The sequence below is a fragment of the Citrus sinensis genome, chromosome 7, assembly GCF_022201045.2.
Source record: "Citrus sinensis cultivar Valencia sweet orange chromosome 7, DVS_A1.0, whole genome shotgun sequence".
NCBI lineage: Eukaryota > Viridiplantae > Streptophyta > Magnoliopsida > Sapindales > Rutaceae > Citrus > Citrus sinensis.
Window position 1 is genome coordinate 24,131,053 of NC_068562.1, and position 21,329 is coordinate 24,152,381.

At 33.7% G+C, this 21,329-nt stretch overlaps 1 protein-coding gene and 1 pseudogene across 1 annotated transcript; both read left to right on the top strand.

Moving 5' to 3' along the window:
- The first annotated feature begins 5,242 nt into the window (after nt 1-5,242).
- LOC102620848 (probable polygalacturonase) lies at nt 5,243-10,228 on the top strand. Its single transcript, XM_052431379.1, has 3 exons — nt 5,243-5,668; nt 6,557-6,680; nt 9,967-10,228. The coding sequence occupies exons 1-3, from the start codon at nt 5,243-5,245 to the stop codon at nt 10,038-10,040; spliced, it is 624 nt and encodes a 207-aa protein (XP_052287339.1). The 3' UTR covers nt 10,041-10,228.
- Nucleotides 10,229-10,269: 41 nt separating this feature from the next.
- Nucleotides 10,270-11,463, top strand: LOC112495582 (probable polygalacturonase; annotated as a pseudogene).
- Nucleotides 11,464-21,329: the final 9,866 nt, after the last annotated feature.

Consider the following 21,329-nt stretch of genomic DNA (forward strand, 5'->3'; position numbering starts at 1 on the left):
CCGCTCGCTGCTGCGTGTGCTGGTTCGTTGCTGCAGTTTCCAGCACGTTTCCGCAATTTTCCAGTGATGATGCTTCGGTGATTTACAAATTTTCAACGCAAATTTTGGCTTTACAAAATTTCAATTACAGTAAAATAAATCAAGAGGGAAACATGGTGATAAAAAACCACCCCTCTTGTTACAGATCCAAAGAAAAATACAACGGAAAATCTAACCATGAATTAAGACAAACCAAAACATGCTTTATTCATATATTAAACAAATAATATATATCTGAATAAATTGTGCCACTCTAATACATAAATTTCAAGATTAATTTCATACGGAATTCTTATATATTAATATGAGATGGCTCTGATACCAATTGTTGGGGAAAAATTAGGTTTTTAAATTTTTATTAAACCTTTTGAAGATCGCTCTCATATAATATATAAGAATACGTAATCCAGAAATCGTACCTTGAAAATCCGATTTAGCTTTTTCCGTTGAAATGATTTAGGCTCCTAGATCACGATCCGCTACCACCACTCCTGTTAGATCACGATCCGTCACCACCACGCTTGCTAGATCACGAACTGTCACCAATGATCTTCCAGGTTATGACTCAGGTTCGATCTGCACTTGACGTGTGGGCGCCTTTATCACTACCAAAGCAACTAGCACGAGAAAATTTTTCTCTCAACAATGGAGAGAAAAATCTTATTCTCTGATCTGTATAAAGTGGCTTCTATCTTTTCTTTAGGGAAAAATAAGCCTTATATATTTCCCTTTAGTGAAAACCCTAGGCTCCAAATAATGCCCTAAATAAAACTCACGTTTATTTACTTTTTCAATAGGGGACCTACCTTGTAAAATAACATAAGGCCCCTTATACAAAAGCTAATTAAATGGAGCCTCCCACTAAATGATATATTTAGGCTTTTGACCCAAATCGCTAGTTATCTTACTTATTAGTCCAGTAGTGGTGCAGTCAATTAAATGAGCTAACCCGGGGATCATTTGGGAACATACAATAGTGGCTACAATAATTAGGCTTGTAATTAAACTAGCCCAATTATTTAATTCCAAATCTACTCCACTAAAAGATTGGAACTGACTTCCATAATTGTATGCTCGAATAATAATTCGTCCCAAGCCACATTGATTTCTTTACTGCACAATCCTTTGTACCACATCGTTAATTAAATTGACATCTCAACTGTCCAATCAATTTAATAACATCTTATTCCTTGATCTTTACTGGTTTTCTCTAATGATCATTTTCAACATACTAAATATGTTGACACACTCTGGCCAGAGAATTCTATGATCAAGTGCCGAAAACCCATCAAGAGATGTGTTGTACAAATTCTATATTGTTAATCCATAACTCCAATACTCATAATTGCTCCCACCAAGATACCGGGTAATCTTGACCACAAGGATGTGTCGTGCCCATTGGTAACTCAAATGGAATAACAATTACAATCATGAAATCATAATTAACTCAAGATTAAGATTACAGTAAAATCAACGCCTATGAGATTTAATAAGTCTGACAGTTATTACAAAGTTAATTAAATCTCATATGTGATCCTGTTCAATGTAGTCGTACTACATCAATAAATTCATACATGATTAAGACAAATCATTCAATGAATTTATTACAGTCTATACCTAAATAAAGTGCCCAACTTTATTTATCAACTGCGAACTAAATTTATTTAATCATAAGATAACTTGTATTTATGTCTTCTGTGAATCCACATGGTGATCACATAAATACATATAATATGATTAAATGGACTTTAATACAAGTATTAATGCAATTAAGATATTTGAATAAAATATCTCATTTATTTTATTAATCAGAAAAATAGTTTATTACAATTAAATAAACACATATGCTTTTAAAGAGCATATTTTCCCAGCAGACATAATACTGGTTCTACGGCGCAGAGGAGCGAGCATAAAGCAACGATAAATTGTGTGGTTGTTGGCGGGGTGGAGGCTTGGGCGATACTGTAGCTACTTGGGAGGTTGAAGGCTTGGCATGGTGGCTGATCAATGTCAACGATGACTTGATCAGCTTTAAAGTTGAGGGAGAAGAGGCCGCTGGAGCGATGGTGGTGGCGGTGAACTCCCGTGGTAGCAACTTGTGGAAGGTTATGGACAAGTGGATCTGAAATTTCTTAATGCGATGAATGCGGTGGTGGTGACAATGTATCTTGATGAGAAAATATGAAAGAAAGGTGGTGGTGGGAGGGATAGCAGTGGTATGGGAGAGAGAGAGCCTTGCAGCATTTGTGGTCGATATCCCCGCTCACTATTCTTTTGTTTTCATTCAAAGGAAATATTGTATTTTAATTTTAATTTTTAACTCTGCAATTTGATTGATTCTTAGATTCGATCCAAATTCAATTCGAAGCTCAGCCCCAGATTACCAATGGTGAACGACTTCGTTTGTTTATGCATAGGTAAAATGACTATTTTAGTCCTATGATATCAGCAACATTTTCACAAAGTTAAGACAGTAATGAAACACTTTATAAACTTTTAGTAGATTTCTGTAGAGAAATAAAAGATTTGTATATTTTTTAAAAAGCTTGAAAAATCAGATGGTCGGTAGATAATTACTTAATTTATTAATATCTTTAAAAATATTATTGCAAGGGAATTACTAAGTGAACAAACAAGAATATAAGTATAATATTTTTTAATATTAGGGGTCGCTTAAAGTATTTTTCAATATGTAGGATTAAACAAACATTAGTCCAAAATAAAAAGAGTAAACAAATATGTGCCCATATTTAAAATTCAAACGTAAAATTTAACCTAAAGTCTCGATTTACTAGGTAAATGCTAAAATAAAATGAGAGTCATATAGTGATAATCATAAATAAATAAATAAATAACAAATAAATTATGAAGAATAAAAAAACAAATAAAAATAAATGTTTATTATTGTTTCACTATTTAAAAAATTATAAAATATCAAATGATTACAAGAAGTATTGTTGCATATCATTTTATTACTATAATTTTGTAAAATCTTTCATTTTACTTCTTTTCTATTAAGGGTGTGTTTGGTGCACTGTATTGTATTATGTTATATTACATTATTTTAATGCAGGTGTATTGTATTATATTGTATTACATTAGCACTGTATTATAATAATATTGTATAATGTTTGGCGCTACATTGTTATTGTACAATGTATTATAATAATATTATATAATGTTTAGTGTTACATTATAATAATATTGTACAAAATATCAGTCTTCATCAGTATTATTATTATAAAGCAAAAGCAAAAGTCAAGCGGCAGTTGCAAAAGCCAAAGGGAAGAAAAAAAAAACAAACAAGCAGCAGTTGCCACATTAACTTAGTTAATGCGGCAATTCCTTTAATGCAATGCTATGTGTGTTGGTTTTGGTGCCAAACATGAGTGTGCATTAATTTAATACAAAACAGTACTTTTATGCAGTCTTATGCGGCCCACCAAACGCACCATAAAATCATTATCTGACCAGCTAGTTGACTATTCAAATATTAATTTTACCCTTTATGATAAATACACAAATAGAGTATCAAACAGTAGACAAAAAAAAACTATGTTATGCCTTTAAATTGTTAAATAAAAGTTTTAACCATGAATTAATTAATAACCCTGAATTTATTTTAGCTATAAAAGTAACGAATTGACAAAAGTACCTTTAGATATTTTTGTTAAAAAACAACATAATATATTCTCAAAAAAGAAAAAAAAATACCTAGAGCTTATCTACATAATGAACACTTCCATATTTAAGTTTTTTTTAGCATTTTTTAACAAAAATATTTAGGGGTATTTTTGTCACTTCACACCTTTATAGTTATAATAAATTTAGGGTTATTCATAAATTCATGGTTAAACTAATATTTAATAATTTATGGATATAACAATAATTTTATGTTTATTATTTAATGTCTTTATTTGTGAATTTTTATATAAAGAGTGAAATTAATAATTTACTAATCAACTAACTGATCAACTAACAGTCCTAACGAAAAATTAATAAAGTAAAAAGTTTTGTAAAATTATAGTAATAAAGTGATAGAAAATATTGTAGTCATTTAATATTTTATGGTTCTTGAAGTAGTGAAATCGTGAACTCAAAAATAAATTATGAAGAATAAAAAACAGAGGAGGAACTACTACAGGAACGTTGTTGGAAAGCTCCATACTCCAAAAAGCCATCATGCCCCACAAAATAAGATTTGGCTTACAACGCTGGGAAATGGGAATCATTAACAGCACTATAAGCTTTAAGATTAGAAAACAATTATCATGAATTTATTACTTTATATTTTCATAATCATTAGACTTTCATCAAATGGTTGTAAAAAAATTATGTAACTTCCATAATAATGTAAGGAAACAAATTTCTTATCTTAATCATCATCTCGACGTGTTCTTCATCTGCGTAGCAACCTCAATTCATGCTCAACACTCAATAAATCCAACGGTTGTAAAAATAACATGATTTTATTACTTTATATTTCCACAACTCTTGATTTTTTATCAAATAATTGTGAAAAAATTATGTAACTTACATAATAATATAAGATAAAAAGTTCCTTATCTTAATCATCGTCTCGACGTGATTATGTTCTTCGTCTGCGTAGCAACCTCAATGCATGCTCAACACGCAATAAAAACTCATAAAACTAATAACTCATTTCCAAAATGAAATTATTTTCGACGAGTCCCGTCCCGTGAATATCGGCGCTTTCCACCGCTTTCCTGTACAAAAACACAAACTTAGAAACCAATAATCTATCGCCACACAGTCCAATTCAACAGGACCCTACATACGTATCAATAAACTGTGGGATTGATGTTGGACAAGAACACGACCGGCCGCACACTAATCAAAACCGGATTGAAGTTTTCCTTTGTAGTTTCCAAACCGGAGAGACACATCGCACGTTTTCAATTCCATGCTGAAGTACGCCGGTAAGCGCAGAACGCATCGACCCATTCACCTTCTTTCCAATTCTTCTCCTTCACGTATCCTTAATTAAATTAAGAAACAAAACAACTTCCTTTCTCTCAAGGACACCATCAAAAAATTTTAATTTCTATTTCTTAGTTATATTTTCTTATTTTCCTTCTCACGCATGCAAAATTAAATAAAAATAAGATAGAAAATAATACTTAATTTTCGTTACTCATAATTATTATTTTGGTTTGTTACATGCATGCAAAAAGAAAAGGCAATGAAATTAGAAAAGCTAAAGGGGAATTTCAGCAGGCCATCACGGGCGACACTTGTGCCAATCGTCACTCTCATAAAAATCCTCTCTTTACAAATCACAAAGAAGCCCGTTTTGTCGCTCAGACGGGTCGGTTTCTCGGGAGCCGAGGGAGCGTTATTCAACCCGGCCACGTGTGTCGCCGGGTTGCCGGGGGATCAGTACTTGCCGAAGAGAAAAGTGGTGATGTCGATAAAGGATTTCGGAGTTGGAGACGGAACGACGTCGACTACAGAAGTGTTCCGGAAAGCGGTTCGGTACGTGCAAGCCTTCGGCGACAAAGGTGGGACCCAGTTGAACGTTCCGGAAGGCCTGTGGCTCACCGGAAGCTTCATTCTCACCAGTAACTTCACGCTGTTTCTTCAAAAAGGCGCTGTCATTTTAGGCTCTCAGGAATTAAAATAAGAGTAATGATACAGCCACAAACTTTTGTATAAATTTATTTTATACAAACTGACGTGGCATTAATTCATTGGTTGAATGAAAATATAAATTAATAAAAACAAATTATGTGGGCCAAGTGATATTTAATTCAACCAATCTTATCATGCCACATTAGTTTGTACAAAATAAGTTTGTACAAGAGTTTGTGGCTGTATCATTACTCTTAAAATAATCTCTCTCTTTTTTTTTTTTAATCATCATTATTATTTTGAGTGATTAGATAATGAGATACAAATATGAATGAGATGACCGAAAATATGAAACGTTAAACTCGTAATGAAACGTCAAAATGATGATGTGAATGAATTACAATAGGATTTTGTTAGCTTTTTTTTTTCAAGCTTATTTTAGTTCTAATTGAAATTTGAGAGATGAAAAGGGTTTGAAAAGGTGAAATGAAGAATTTAATTTAATGGGGCATCAAATATTCTAATGTGTATTTGGTTTGGTCACGGTTCTTGCGCTCATTTTGGCCTTTCTGCCACCTTTTTTCTTTAAATTTAAAGGACAAAGAACGTTGGTTTGCTCTGGTTTTATTTGTTTTCACATTTAAGGTCGAATTAAAGGGACCCACCATAATAATGTATGAAATTTGTTCCTATTCCTTTATATGAATGTGTATGAAATATGTGTGTGTGTGTGTGTGTGTGTGTGTGTGTCTGTATGTATACATACAAAGGATTTGGTTATGTGGCTAGTGTCCAGCATTATGCAAGTGATCAAGTTTATGGTTCCATGTGTTCAAAAGAAAAAAAAAATGTTTATGGTTCCATTGTTCAGCTTATAAATAATTTTGTTTTGTTTTGTTTCTAATTTGTTTCTTTCTATTATTAACAGGACATGGATGAATGGCCTATCATAGATCCTTTGCCTTCTTATGGCAGAGGGAGGGAGAGATTAGTAGGGAGACATATTAGCCTAATTCATGTGGATCATTTGACCAACGTCGTTATGACAGGTATATTAAGCACATGAATTTTAATTATTATATTTGAATGCATAAACAATGTCTGGTAATGCTTTCACAATGAAAAAGTAGGTAAATGAAACAAGAAAAAAGAAGATGCGGGATGCCTTTGATAATATCTAACTTTGAATATTATGATCCAGTATTGAAAAATTAATCGGACTTTTTCCAAATTGAGGAGAATACAATTGGCTTATCTTGAATGTTGTGGATGACTAAATGGGATTGTTTAATGATAATGGGACTAATGGATTGTTTACATCAATAAATGATCTTTTGATGCTTCTCTATTTCCAGGTTGCTGTAGAAGGAAAAATTCTTCCCACACTGTATATTTTTTAAATTAACGGTAAAATAATGATATCATTTGTTTGTTTTACACTTATCCCCTAGAAATAATTTTTGCCCATATGCTTCACATTTGTCCTTTTATGACGAGTATTATGCTTGGAATTAGGGATGGCAACCAAACCGGACCCGGATCGGACCCGGATTGAACCCGGAAAATCCGGTCCGGGTTCAACCCTCACCGAAATAATTTGTATCCGGAATCTGGATAAGTTTTTGACAACCCGCATATTTCCAGGTCCGGATCCGGTTTCAAGTGAACCCGCAAATCCGGAACCCGGACCCGGATATAATTTATTTTAATATTAATTTTTATCGTTAAATCCGTAAATATAAATAGAAAAATTAAAAAAAAAAACAAAATTGAACCCTAGAATCTAGATCTCTCTCGTTCGTCGTTCTTCCTCTCTCGAAATTTCTTCTTCAACTATACTGAACTCTACTGTAAATCTGCAATTTCTCCTCTCAATCTCTCAAGTCTCATCCGTAATCCGTTCCTCTCTCAATCTCTCTCACCCGTGAGCCGTGACTCGTTCCTCAGTCCTCACTTAATCTCTCTCACTCTCTCTTCAACTCTCCTGTAATCTCTTCTTCAAATCAGATCAGATCCTTCGCGGCGTGGCCTCTCATCACCTTCACGGTGAGGCTTTGTTCGTTTCATCACTCATCAGCATCATTCGTCTCATCTCTCACTCTGTCGCGGCCAGCAAAAAGGGTTGAAATCCACTTCAGTCGCGGTTGTTCTGTGTTCATCAGCATATACTTCAGCTGCCGCTGTGAATATTTGTGAGTCTCGGGCCTCTCGGCTTTTCTCTTTACAATTTATGCTCTATTACACTTTGATTTTCCCTCTTTGCAATTTCCGTGTTGTTATGCTTTGAGTTGAGCTTGTATTGCTTCGGCACAATGTGATTTTCCCTCAGACATGGTTTTCTTTGTATATGAGAGCACTTGACTAATTATAAGCTTTTTTTTTCTGAATTATTTGCCTCTTTTTGTTCTTTGTTTTTCTGGCACAAGGAGACGTTTTTGGTTTGAGCTTTGCATTGTTGGTTTTGTGCATTAAGAGTTGGAGTGTTGGACATTTGAGGGCTGAGGATGTTTTGTTTTGTTTTAAGTGATGGATTTCCGAAAGTGTATAAAACTGAAGGGCTTGCTGGGTATTGTTACCTGAATACTTGATCTTAACTTTTTCCTTCTCAATTATGTTTATTTAAAAGTCCATGTTTTATTGCAGTTTCAACAGGGGACTTTTTCCACTTTGGTGTTGTAATCTTCCACGTAATGTTACTGCTTGACTGCATTCTTGAAACATTTATTTGCTTGTATTGCTAGTATCCTGACTGATTAATTTCTTAAGACAGTTTCTAGTGGTTGTAGCATTTTTAACATTTTATTCTGCTTGATATGTCTAGCGTAGTTGGCTAGCTGACATTGGTATATTCTAAAAGTACAATTTTCTCATTGTTATGTAATGGACTTTCATTGGTTATTGCACAACCATCAATGATTTCCATCAGATTAGCAGTGTAAAAGCTCAAACGAGATTAATGTCATAACATGACTTTAACCATTCTACTGCTATACATTGATAATGGTCCTATATCTTTCTACAACTATGATACTTCTAGGGTTGTCGTTTCATTTAGTTATAGTTTCAGCCCATGTGATGTTTGCATCTTCCATTGCTATATCATAGTGACAATATATTTTGCTAACTTAATTTGTTTTGATTTGCTGTAGTCCTACGATTTTCTGGAGTACCAAAAGCTTTAGAGGTATAATGTCTTATTTGCTGCAGCCTGCAGTCCTACGATTTTCTTGAATTCATGATTTATAATGTGGCTGGAAATTTGAGCACTAGTGGGCAGTGGCTGGAAATTTGAGCACATCCAATTTAGTCTTTAGCACTAGTGGGCAGTGGCTGGAAATTTGAGCTTTAAATTGTAGAATTATGTTATGGATTTGTATTTGTGGATGTTTATTAATTTAAAACTTTGAATTTTAGATTTTATATTGTGTATTTGTGTTGTATTTGTTTTAGAACCTGGATGTGTTATATGTTCTGTTATTTTGCTCTGTGTCCAGTAAATTTTGATGAACCAAAGTTAAACAATTTGGTTCTAGTGGTCTGGTGGTTCTGGATGTGTTTATATGTTCTGTTTTTTTGCCCTGTGTCCAGCAAATTTTGATAAACCAAAGTTAAACAATTTGGTTCTAGTAGTCTGGTGATGTGTTATATGTTTTGTTTTTTGCCTTTTATCCATCAAATTTTATTGAACCATTCTAGGAAGAATTTTGTAATGTGTTGTTGGGGAAAACATTAAAACATTAAACCACCATCCCCTGTGCCTTGTTAAAGTAAGCCATATGGTCTCTCAAAAAAAAAATAAAATAAAGCAATCCGGGTTCAAAACTCAGAATCCGGAAACCCGAATTTTTCCAGGTTGAACCCGGACCGGACCCGGATTTAAAAAATCCGGGTTTAATGTGGGTCCGGTTATAAGAATTTTGTGTCTGGGTCCGGATCCGGAACAGCCAAACCCGGACCCGGACCCGGAAATTGCCATCCCTACTTGGAATTGGTAAAAGTTTATTTGTTTTGGGCTGGGGGGGGAAGACCCTGGGAACTCAAATAGTTTAGAGAGAAAGGCATGAAGAAAGAAAATGTAAAAAGGAGATGAAAAGAGAAGAGACAGGAGAATTGTTACTTTTGATTGTTTGGTGTCTCATTTAAAAAGGGAATGGAAAAGAAAATGCTAATTACATATTAATTGGATCATTATATCATGTGAGCTTCTTTTGTTATTAATTCTTATTTTAGTCCTTGAGAATTAGCACCATCGTTTGGGTCCACGAAATTATCAAGTATATAAGATAGTTATTTTCGTTTACAGGATATAATGGAACGATTGATGGTCAAGGACAGATGCGGTGGGATTTATGGTGGAACAGCACACTGAAGCACACAAGAGGCCATCTCGTGGAACTGATGAACTCTAGCAATATCCTAATAATCTCTAATCTCACCTTCTGTAATTCTCCCTCTCGGACTATCCACCCTGTTTACTGCAGGTTCGATATTTTTTATTCTCAATTTTATTTTCTTTTAATCTGTTTATGTCTTCAATAGTGCCGGTTGTATTCAAGTTTATTGTTTAATATTTGAAATTAAGCTGAATACCTTGTGTTCTTTCTGATTTGTAAATTAACCAAACAACGTTTTTTAATGTGTAACAGAAAAATAACACTTTTGAATCATCTACTTACCTGAGCGCTAATCAGCAGCATTGCGTTTGTTTGAGGAATGGTTTTGTCAAAGGGATGACGGTCCTGTCTCCTCTTAGTGCACCAAATACTGATGGTCTTGACCCAGGTAGACAAAAAAAATTTCTCCTTATTCTTTTTTTTATTTCTACCCCCCTCTTCTGGTCATCACTGTCTTTTAGGCTTCTGATTTACAAACCTATAGATAACATTATACAGACTCGAGCACCAATGTGTGTTTGAAGACTGTTACATTGAAAGCGGAAATGGTCTGGTGGCAGTGAAGAGCGGGTGGGACCATGATGGTATTGCGATGGCACGGCCAAGTTCAAACATCGCAGTGAGGAGAGTTTCGGGCACTACCCCAACTTGCTCAGGAGTTGGAATAGGTAGGGAGATGTCTGGAAGGATTTTTAATGTAACTGTAAATCATTTGGATGTTTGGATGCAGCAGCAGGGTTCTTACAAAGACCGACTAAGGTAGAGGGGGAATATTGAAAATATCACCATAAGGAATATAAAAATGGAGAGAGTCAAGATACCTATAAAGATCAGTCGAGGCTCTATGGCCATCCCAAAGAAGGATGGGATCCCAAGGCTATTCCTAAAATAAGCGGTATTTCTTTTGTTAATGTGGTCAGTGTAAATACAACAAAAGCCCCAGTACTGGCAGGCATTATAGGTACACAATTTGAAGAGATCTGCATGAAAAATGTTAGTTTATTAGTTCAAGCCCCATCGGTGAAATGGCAATGTCGATTTGTTTCAGGTTTTAACGGTCAGGTGTTCCCTTTGCCCTGTCCCCAGCTACAAAGAAGATTTGAACTTTGGGGTTCAGATGAATTGCATTTTAGGAATGGAAACTGCTTTCAGCAAACGGAGACTTCAATACTAAACTACAGCAAGATTCGATTGGGTTGAAGCGAGTGCAATAGGCATGAATGTCGTTTAAGCAATTAAGCTAGTTAAAGTTCTGGCTGAGAGCCGGCTTGCAATTTTGGCGAAAGATGTGATTTCTTCTGCAGTTAGGACTTGCAGGTTAGGACAGTTTTCCGCTACAAGATTAGTTTCTCTGTTCAACCAGTTTGCTAAGTTTATATTGATTCTTTATTATTGGTTGCCAATCCTACAAATTCAGTCTCACGATCTTTAAATGAACTTATTGGATATTAGTTAGTGGAATTTATACAGAAAAACGTAACATCTAAAGAGAACCTGTAATTTATTGATGAATGGTGAATTTAGTTCTATTTTTTCACTTTTACTAGCCCGTTATGTAGCTCATTGTGGACTTTTTGAAAAGAGATTTGTGTTTTTTCTTACATTGAAACTAGGTGACGAGTGTAGCCATTTAAGTCTTTCTGACAGAACTTTTCCAATTTTCTTCCAGAAACATGATGAGGATATAAAAATATTCTGAACAGAACAATATAAAACACAAATAAGCACAAGTTTCTTCAATGGAGAATTAGATACATGGTAGGGTAAAATAAATTGTTTAAAGAGAGTAGTTGTCCCACTTCACCATTTCCATAAAACACTGGAACCATAATTGTATTTGTCTTTCCCTTTGTACTCCAATTCTAAATCATCAGAGATGAATGGCACTTTCTGCAAAAAATAAAATTAAAAATTGAACATTGAATATAAAATTGAAAAAAAAAATCACTCAACATAAATCAACTGCAAACAAATGATTGAATAGAGCTAGAACGTGATAAAAACCCTTTGCTTGGCAAGATCTTGGCAGCCTTTGAAATTCTAAAGGAACTTGCTTGTGCCAAATTGAACATTTTGCTTTACCGCAAGCCGCTAACCCTTTTTCGCCGGCGCTCTCATTTCTCACCGGACCCAACCACCCGCCGCCGCCAGCGCTACCATTTGATCAATCAAGGTAATTTTAGAATTTTCCGCCTTCGCTTGCGACGGGGCCGTGTTCTGTGAAAGTTGTTTGAATATTACTAAGTGGAATGTTCCTTCCATTAGGCCTAGAAATTATTATACAGGTTTGTTCAGTGATATTGGATTTGTTATAATGGATATGCTTGATGGATGATCATCAATCAGTTTTGTGTTAGAGATAATCTTATTACTAACTATGGATGTGCTTGCTGGCTGAATTCGTTCGGTTGAAATGCTGTTTGCACTATTAATTTGCTCATTTGTACTTCTATTTTCAAAATTATTAATTTTTTTGAAGGATCTAATATTCAGAATTATTAATTTTAAAAAAAATGGAGATCAGGTTTCCATTTTAATCCCGCCCCCATTTGGAGATTATTGGTCATATCTCCAAACTACTGCCAATTAAAAATTTTCAGGTATATATGGGGATTACTTCTAGTTTGGGTTCGAGTTTGGGGATTATGATCCCTATCCCCAACCTGCTCCATTTCCATCCCTAGTAATACAGTAGTACTCCCTTTTTTTTCTTTTGAATGAACCCCAAAAAGTTTGATGCGCTACACTGTGTTTGGATGTTTTTCATGAAAGATTGTTTACCAGTTTATTTAGATTGTTTACCAATTTATTCTTGTATCATGTCGCTCTGAATATTTGTTTCCTCTAATTCTAAGCTTGCTTGTTGATTCATTTGAAGGTCATGGAATTGACGATGGCTTGTGTAGTATCTACCAGTTGGGTTTTGGCCACTGAAGATTAGAGATTCTTTCACTGTTACCATCCAATTGCTTGGGTTGTAGCTGCATATATTTTAGTTGCCAATATTCCAATGTAATTTATTTTTCTTTTTTATACACAATGTCACCTTTTTTTTAGCTTTGCAAGTCATTGTATAATTCATTAATTGTTTTTTATATTAAAATAATGCATATATTTATAGCAACTACTGTATAGTATTATCACATTTTGGGTCCCCACATGAAAATCGTCTTAAAGGTCTAAAACATGTAAGTGCTATGCTGCTATACCACAAGCAAAACAACAATAATTACATTTCTTGTTAAATTTCTTTCCTACTTAAGATGTCAATAAACAACACAGCGAGTGGTAACAATCGTTTTAAGGCTGCAACCGGACACCTAAAAATAGATGCTGTTGTGTGTGAAGCAACTCTAGATAATCAAAACGACAAGAAGCTTTGTGTTTTGAAGCTGGGTACACTTAAGCTGAACAGCATTGAATCATACATTATTGATAACACTCGCTGAAACAATATGTAAGCTTGCCGTTTAGCTTTAAGTAAAGCATGTGAAAGTCACGTGTATTTTGACAGCTTAATTGGTTTGTTAAAATACAGTTATGGTACATGAGTTTCACGTGCGTTGCTGGGATTTTCTGGGTTTGTTGAAAACCTGTTATATAAATATATAATAGCTGGTTCTAATGCAACTGATTCAAGAGAGAAGAGAGTTGTATAGAGAGAGAAGGCTGGTTATAAATAGACAGCCTTGATCTTTGATCTAAACTCTTTGTGGTTGCTCTGTAATTCATCCTGAGAGTCAGTAAAATCTGATCATATTTGCCTTTTCGTGGATGTAAGCTAGAGAGATCTAGTTGAACCACGTTAAAAGTCTTCTTGTTCTTAGATTTCATTAATCTTTTGTTCTCTGATTCTTTATTGGTTGATCATCATCTACTTTGTTGATTCCATCTTGTTAAGCTTCTGCTGTCACTGATCTTGAAGCATCTTATTTAATTTGGTTTGTGATCTTGGGCAGAATCGAAGGTTCAGGGCGGAGCTCAGGAGGAAATTTTAAGGGGGCCAAATTTAAACTTATAATTTTGATGTTATTAGAAATAATAAATTACAACCAGACCAAATCATCCAAAAAAAAATAGTAAGATACTATATGAAAAACATTTACATTTATAATTCATTAAGGAAGATGATTATAAAGCAAAAGAGCCTTTACCCATACAAAATTCCAAGTCTTAAAGTACGGAAGCTATAAAAAGAAAATAAAAACTTAAACAAAAACCATCATAACTGTAGAGGGAAAAAGCTTCCTCAAGCAACAAAATATTCTTAACATAAGATACTAAACCTACCAAAATCAGGATCTCCAACATTAAAATGGAACACGACGTTCGTTCAAATCTCGAAACTTGTTGACTATTGATTCAATACTTAATTTTTCTGCAATTTCCCTTTCAATGTAATAATTAATGAATCTGTAAGAAACTTACCCTCCATTTTATTACGAAGTCTTGTCTTTACTATACGCATAACCGAAAATGATCATTCCGTAGTTGAAGTAGACACTGAAAGAGTTAGCACAAGAACAATTATTCTATAGACAATTGGGAATATTGTTCCTTTTCTAGTACTTACCAACCGTTGGCTCTAGTCAGAAATGGTCGACAAGCATTGGAACTCTGGATGTTGAACTACATAGTACTCATAATGCTCAAGTTGAATTTTTAAATTCATTTTATCAATGTCTATGAAGTCTGTTGGGTAAAACTTGTCAGCCAATTGACAGACATCACCAATTCTAAACGACTCCCTACATTCACGAGGATCAAGTGCTGAACTAAGTATAAGCAACTGCACTGCATGTTCATTAAATCGACTACTTAACTCTTGTAATTGGCAATCTATAACAACATAAAACAAATTTACCCTATAATGTTCAGCAACAGTAAAGTTATCTTCTTGATGCCGAGCTTGACCTTATCTTGCAACATAATGAGCATTCATTTATGGAATATCTATATTTCTTGCCTCACAAAATGATTTCACTTGATCAAGCAAAGTAATCCACCCATCATCTCTAAATTTATGAATAAGTGCTTTAGTTGATGAAACAAGATGCATAGCATGTAAAATATCTTGAGATTTAGATTGCAAAGCTTGGCAAAGTATATCAGTGATTGCCATAATTTCTTTCGTAAGTGCAAGATAAAGACAATCTCAAAAGTAGTCATTACCTCATATGCAGCATTAGCATCTCCTCGTTGGAAAGCATTAGTGTCATCGTCAATGATATTTAGTAGAACAAAACATGTTGCACTGAACATTTTTATTAAATTGGAGACTGATCTAAAGTAAGAACTCCATCGAGCACCCCCATGCCTTTGTAAAGTGCCAATTTGATTAAGCCCTCTCCCATTCTCAAGCTCATCAATGGAAATCATGTACTCAATGTCAATAGCTTGAGCACATTTCAGTTCATCATTGCGCTTACAAGAAGCACCAACAATATTCACAACAGAAGTCAGTTTAGTAAAGCAATGATGAATAAGAACAATCTCATGAGATACCACGACTAAAGCCAATTGTAGTCGATGAGCCAAACAATGAATGTAGTAAACATATGGACAATCTTTCAAAATTAAAGCTTGTAAACCATTCCACTCACCCCACATATTACTTGTACCATCATATCCTTGCCCTCGAATATTTTGAATATTTAAATTATTATGAGACAATAGAGAGTATATCCCATCTTTCGAGGTCACTACATAAATGTTAGAGACATGAACAAGTCCAAAAAAAGGTTATTGCACAAAACCATCTTTGTCAACAAATCTCAAAACTATAGCCATATGTTTTTTCTTCGATTCATCACGTGATTCATCTACAATTAAACAAAACTTTGCATCTCATATTTCTTCACGAATTGCCTTTTTCACTTTCATTGAAAAGACATGTAAAATTTCTTTTTCAATATCTGGTGATGTATAGGAGGCATATTTTGGAGTTTATCAAGTATAACTTCTGCAATCTTTTCATTATTAGAGGCAAATGCTTTAAGTAATTAAAGAAAATTTCCACAATTTAATGATCTTTTGCTCTATCATGGCCTCTAAAAGAACAATCTTGAAAAGCTAAGTATCTAATTGCTTCAACCGTAGAGTTTAACTGCAGTCTATTATTTTCAATTTCTTGAGAGGAATAACGATTAAATACCTGTGACAGATGTTGAGATTGGCTCATCAAATCCTCACATGATTTTTTTATGAGTTGAATCCGGATCCTTTCCCACATGATTAAGGAAAACACAATTTGTCCCATCTTTAACCTTTCTCTAACCATTAAATCCATTAACAGTATAAGCATTACATTTTGGATGTGCAGATGGTGTATTGAAGAGATAACACAATAGACAAAAAGCAGCATCATTTACAGGTGAATAGTCCAACCTAGAAGGAAAAGAATCGAACTATGAAGATTGAAAACGACGAGGGTGCTTTTCTAGTCCAGATTTGGGATACTCTGAAAGTTTTGGTTGGTATGGACCAACCATTATGTATGCTCTGCGAATTTCATCCCATTGATTAACATCACAAACCCATATTTGTGGATGCAATCCTGGATCACACTCCAAAAGTTGAGTATTAATTGGATTTGTCTCAATTCTTGGAGATTTTAAAGGTGGATTTCCAAAATTTGGTGAGTTGGTAAATGAGACTTGTGAATTTTCAGTATTTGGAGAATTAGTATTAGCTTTTAAATTTCTGCATTTTTTCTTTTGAAGTATTGATTAATTTTTTATGGCTTTCTCATGTTTGCTGCAGTGAAATTGTTGGAAATTTAGGGATTTCGGTTGCGTTGCAGGCAATTTTTGGGATATGTTATTCACGATTCGTTGGCTGATGTTCTGGGTTTTATGGCTGATTTCTTTTTTCTTTTTTGTTTTAATTATTTTGATGCCATTGTTAGTGACTTAAATGGGCTTTTGGGCTTGACTGAATTGTTTTAATTATTTTGCTTTTGGGCTTATAAAATTACAATATTATCTAATATATAAACCTTATACATTAATTGTACGGGGCCAATGTGGACTAGAGCTGGCAAAATTTGACACGACCCGATTACCTGACACGAACACGACATAAATAAATGGGTATGAGTCGTCAAATTTAACAAGATTATTAAATGGGTCGGGTCTGGGTCAACACGATTTTTTTCCGTGTCGGGTTAGGGTTAAAATTTTTGACCCATTTACCCGATCAATGACCCGATTATATTTTCTATTTTAAAATAATTTACATATTCTTATCATTAAAACTCAAATATTAGAGATGATTTTCTTTTTTTTTATTCTTTAAAAGGGTGAATATAAACACAATATTTTATTTATAAAATTTTAAATATATTCAGAGCTTCAATAGTGTAAATGTGTAAAAATTGATAGACATGTATATTTTATAATATTGATATATAATATTATATATATATATATATATATAATTAAAAACTCAATAGTGTAAATGTGTAATATATTGGTAGATATGTATATTTTATAATATCAATAAATTATGTATGTATGTATGTACATACGTATGTATGATAGTGTGTAAATATTTGATGTAACTTTTGTTCAATATATAGATATTAAACGGGTTATTGGATAAATCGATTATTTTTCCGTGTCGGGTCTTGGTATCAATATTTTGACACGATTATTAAATGGGTTGGGTTTGGGTCGACCTAAATTTGACACGACACGAAGCTGACACGACACGGACACGACCCGATGACCCGTTTTGCCAACTCTAGTGTGGACATTTCACATTAATTTTTCATATTTTATTTAGAAATTCCAAAATTTTTAAAATTCTACAGGGATCATAGCACCATTTAGCCTTATATGGCCTCCGACCCTGCTAAGGTTGTTTGTGCTTTCTTAGTACCTTAGATACTACAGATGCAACAATTTCATCACACAATTCACAAGCAATTTGAAATAAGTAAAATATAAAATACAGCAGCATTTTATGTTTTAGCTCTGTTCACATTTTTTAAAATGTGGAAGTCTTGATATATTTATAAAGTATTATACATTTATTAGATTTTAGCATTCGTTTGGCAACCAATACAATAAATCAACATTTAAAAGTATGGGATAGGCAGCAAAGCATCCATGATTGGAGATGTATACAGCTTTGGAATTTTGTTGTTGGAGATGTTTATTGGAAAGTGACCAACCGATGCAACGTTTAGTGAAGGACTTACTGTCCATGAATTTGCCAAGATGGCTTTTGTTGGTATATAAATACTAATGCTATTGGTGTCAATGTGCAAGTGTACACAACAAGTAATAAAGTGATGAGTATACAAGATCATCTCCACAGGGATTTTGATGTTATCAAATTTGCTATAGCAATCTTAACAGTGCAGATTTTGTGCTAAAATAAAATAAACAATTAATGAAACTAATGTACTAATTAAAATAAAAACGCAATAAATAAATGCAACAAAGTAAATTATCACGTCAAGCTGAAGGATAACACTAATGGGAGTATATAGTAGTTGAGTAAATAAACTCTCTTAATGGTATTGACTATTTTTCTAATGTTTGGCTCAGTTGCTGTAGCATCTGCTATAGCACTGGGCAAAATCCTTATGTATCCTCAGCCGTTGCATGTTAGATATTTTATATCTATATGCAACCTGATAGTGATCAATTGTTATGCCAACATAAGATATAGGATTACACGCTTAGGTTCTATTTACCCTACAAGGTGAATCTCTATGTCTAGTTCATCATTAATCTTAAATCAAGCATGGCCCTTTTGGGACTCAAGCAAAACTCAATCCGGGAAACTCAATTTAATATCAAGCATTGTTCTAATATGTTCCACTAAGATAGGCCATTTTGCTGCTCTCTCCTAACTTGTATCATTAAATGAGTGATCAACCGAAATAATGAATAAAATAAATACTATCAAAACAAACTGCTATAGCAAATATGCATCAACACATATATTCAGTCAATAAACCATCAAGATTGTTTATCACTCAACCACAAATAAATTTAGTTCATGGTTTGTAAAAGAAAAATAAAGAACAAAGTTTCGGCCATGAAACACATCCCCATAAATAAATAGAAAACAAGAAAGCAAGAGAAGAATAAGATTGATTGAGCTCCCAATTGATTTCTGCAAATTCTCCTCTTGTGCAGCTCTTAATCTCTCTCTTGAATCTTGTTTTTCTTTTGTTTCTTTGTGTTTTTTTCCTTGGGTGACGGCTTTCTCTTTTCTTTATGATGTGTGCTTCTTTTATAGTTGAAAATTAGGGTAAACAGAACCCTAGGGCGCGCATAAGTCAGATTAGGAAACTGCAGATCGCAATTCTGCAGTTATCCCGCGCATAATTTTCTCTGTTGTTGTTCCAGGATTGCTACAGCAACGACTACAGCAATGGTTGCTACAGCAACGGCTAAAGCAATTGCATTGTTCCAGATTTGTTTCAACTCTTTTGTAGCCATGTTCTTTCCTTATTTTTGCAAGCCTATTGCATAGCATTCCTTCCATGAATTATAAGCTTCTGGAAACCTACAATTATGCACACAATTTGTGCACAAATTATTTTAAATCGAGCAAAACTTATTAAGACTGAATAAAATGATTATTTATGCAAAATGTAACAAAAATGCAATAAAAACACATAATTTACTCTCTAAGTAGTATTGATTTAAGCCTAAAAGTGCCATGATAACTCTCATTTCATAGAGTTATCAGCTTTACCAGAAAAAGTGATGGAAACTGTTGATTTTTCACCTTTGATAGAGGTAATGGCGAATAACTCTAAGATTCATGAAGACAAAAAGTCGAAACAGAGGAATGTTTGAATGTTATAATTAGAACTGGTGCTCTCTGCTCAATGGAATCTCCATTTGAGCGGATGGAGATGAGAGATGTTGTGGCTAAGTTATGCCACACAAGGGAGAATTCTCTTGGCAGGAGGGTTTAATGTAATAATGATGTTAAGTGCCTAACAAGGAAATGAATTAATCCATCTAGCGTAAATCCTTTCTTCTTATGCATAATCCATTGAATGTTGTATATCCAATTCATACACAAGTGCCTTAATTGATTTTGCTAATTAACACCCATATCCACATGGCATAAATCACAATTTATAGGATCCAACTAAAATGCAGGATTAAATAAACTGAATTTCAAGCTCTAAGATTAATGTTAGGTAGCAAAACATAAGGAGGATTAATAAAAGAAAGGACTAGAAACCATTTTATAACCAAATATTTTGTTTTTTTGTTTTTTTTTGACACCCAAGAGGCATAAATCAACATTGTACACTAAAATGTAAGTTTAAGACTCTAATTAAAAAAGTGATGAAAAGATGCATATGAACTGGTTCATTTGAAGCTGTAAACACATTAGGCTAATGACCTCTCGACAAAATCCGACAAGGATACTAGAATCCCAAGACACAAAAGCTATAAATATAGGTCCAACTAAAATAAAATTTTACAAGTTGCTATTATTAGACTCATCACTGTCGTCAGACACATAAACATCTAGAGATCATCAATCTTCTCTGAGATGTCTCCATCCTCGAGTAATAACTCTGTGTATTAATAAATGATGTTCTCATATGACACAACACACGCATAGAGATATATCAAAAGATCATTATTTTTCTCCAAGATCTATCCATCCTCAGAAGAATAACTTTTGTACATCAATAGGGGCATTATTCTTGGAAATTTTCTAGAGCGCTCAATCTTATCTTCCTTTATGCAATGTTACCAACATGAGAAAGGAACAGACTGACAACTATATAGAGTTCTCTCTCCTTTAGATATAAGCGGCTTCATATAAGAGAGCTGAAACAACAGTAAGCAACAAATATTACCAACCCTAGAAAAAAACCCAAAAAAAAAGATAAATAACAGGGCACACACTACGTAACAATTCCACAGTTAAAAGAAAATAGAGTCTTAAGATAAAGTTCAATATAAACATATCAACAATATTACTATGACCATTCTATTAATATTACTTGATACTTTTAGAACCATTATGCTTCAACAATGCTAAAAGTAAGTTTAGTTAAAAATGTATCCCTATTGTATCTTTTAATAAAAAAAAACTATTGATGATACAAGGCTAATTAACAAATAGAAATTTAAGTATTGATTTTACCTAAGATCTCATCAAGGACTTCCACGACATAAGAAACTGATATAGAATCTCCATCTTCACGATATGGATCAAGTGTATAATTCTTATAATTGAAAAATACAACATACCTGGAAAGAAAGCATGTACTCCCAACAATATAGATCATACTTTATTGATAAGTTCTTT

Coding starts and splice junctions, on each gene's coding strand:
- LOC102620848 (XM_052431379.1), top strand. CDS start 5,243: ATGAAATTAGAAAAGCTAAAGGGGAATTTCAGCAGGCCATCACGGGCG. Junction 5,669..6,556: donor GCGCTGTCATTTTAGGCTCT/CAGGAATTAAAA, acceptor TTCTATTATTAA/CAGGACATGGATGAATGGCC. Junction 6,681..9,966: donor GACCAACGTCGTTATGACAG/GTATATTAAGCA, acceptor GGTCAAGGACAG/ATGCGGTGGGATTTATGGTG.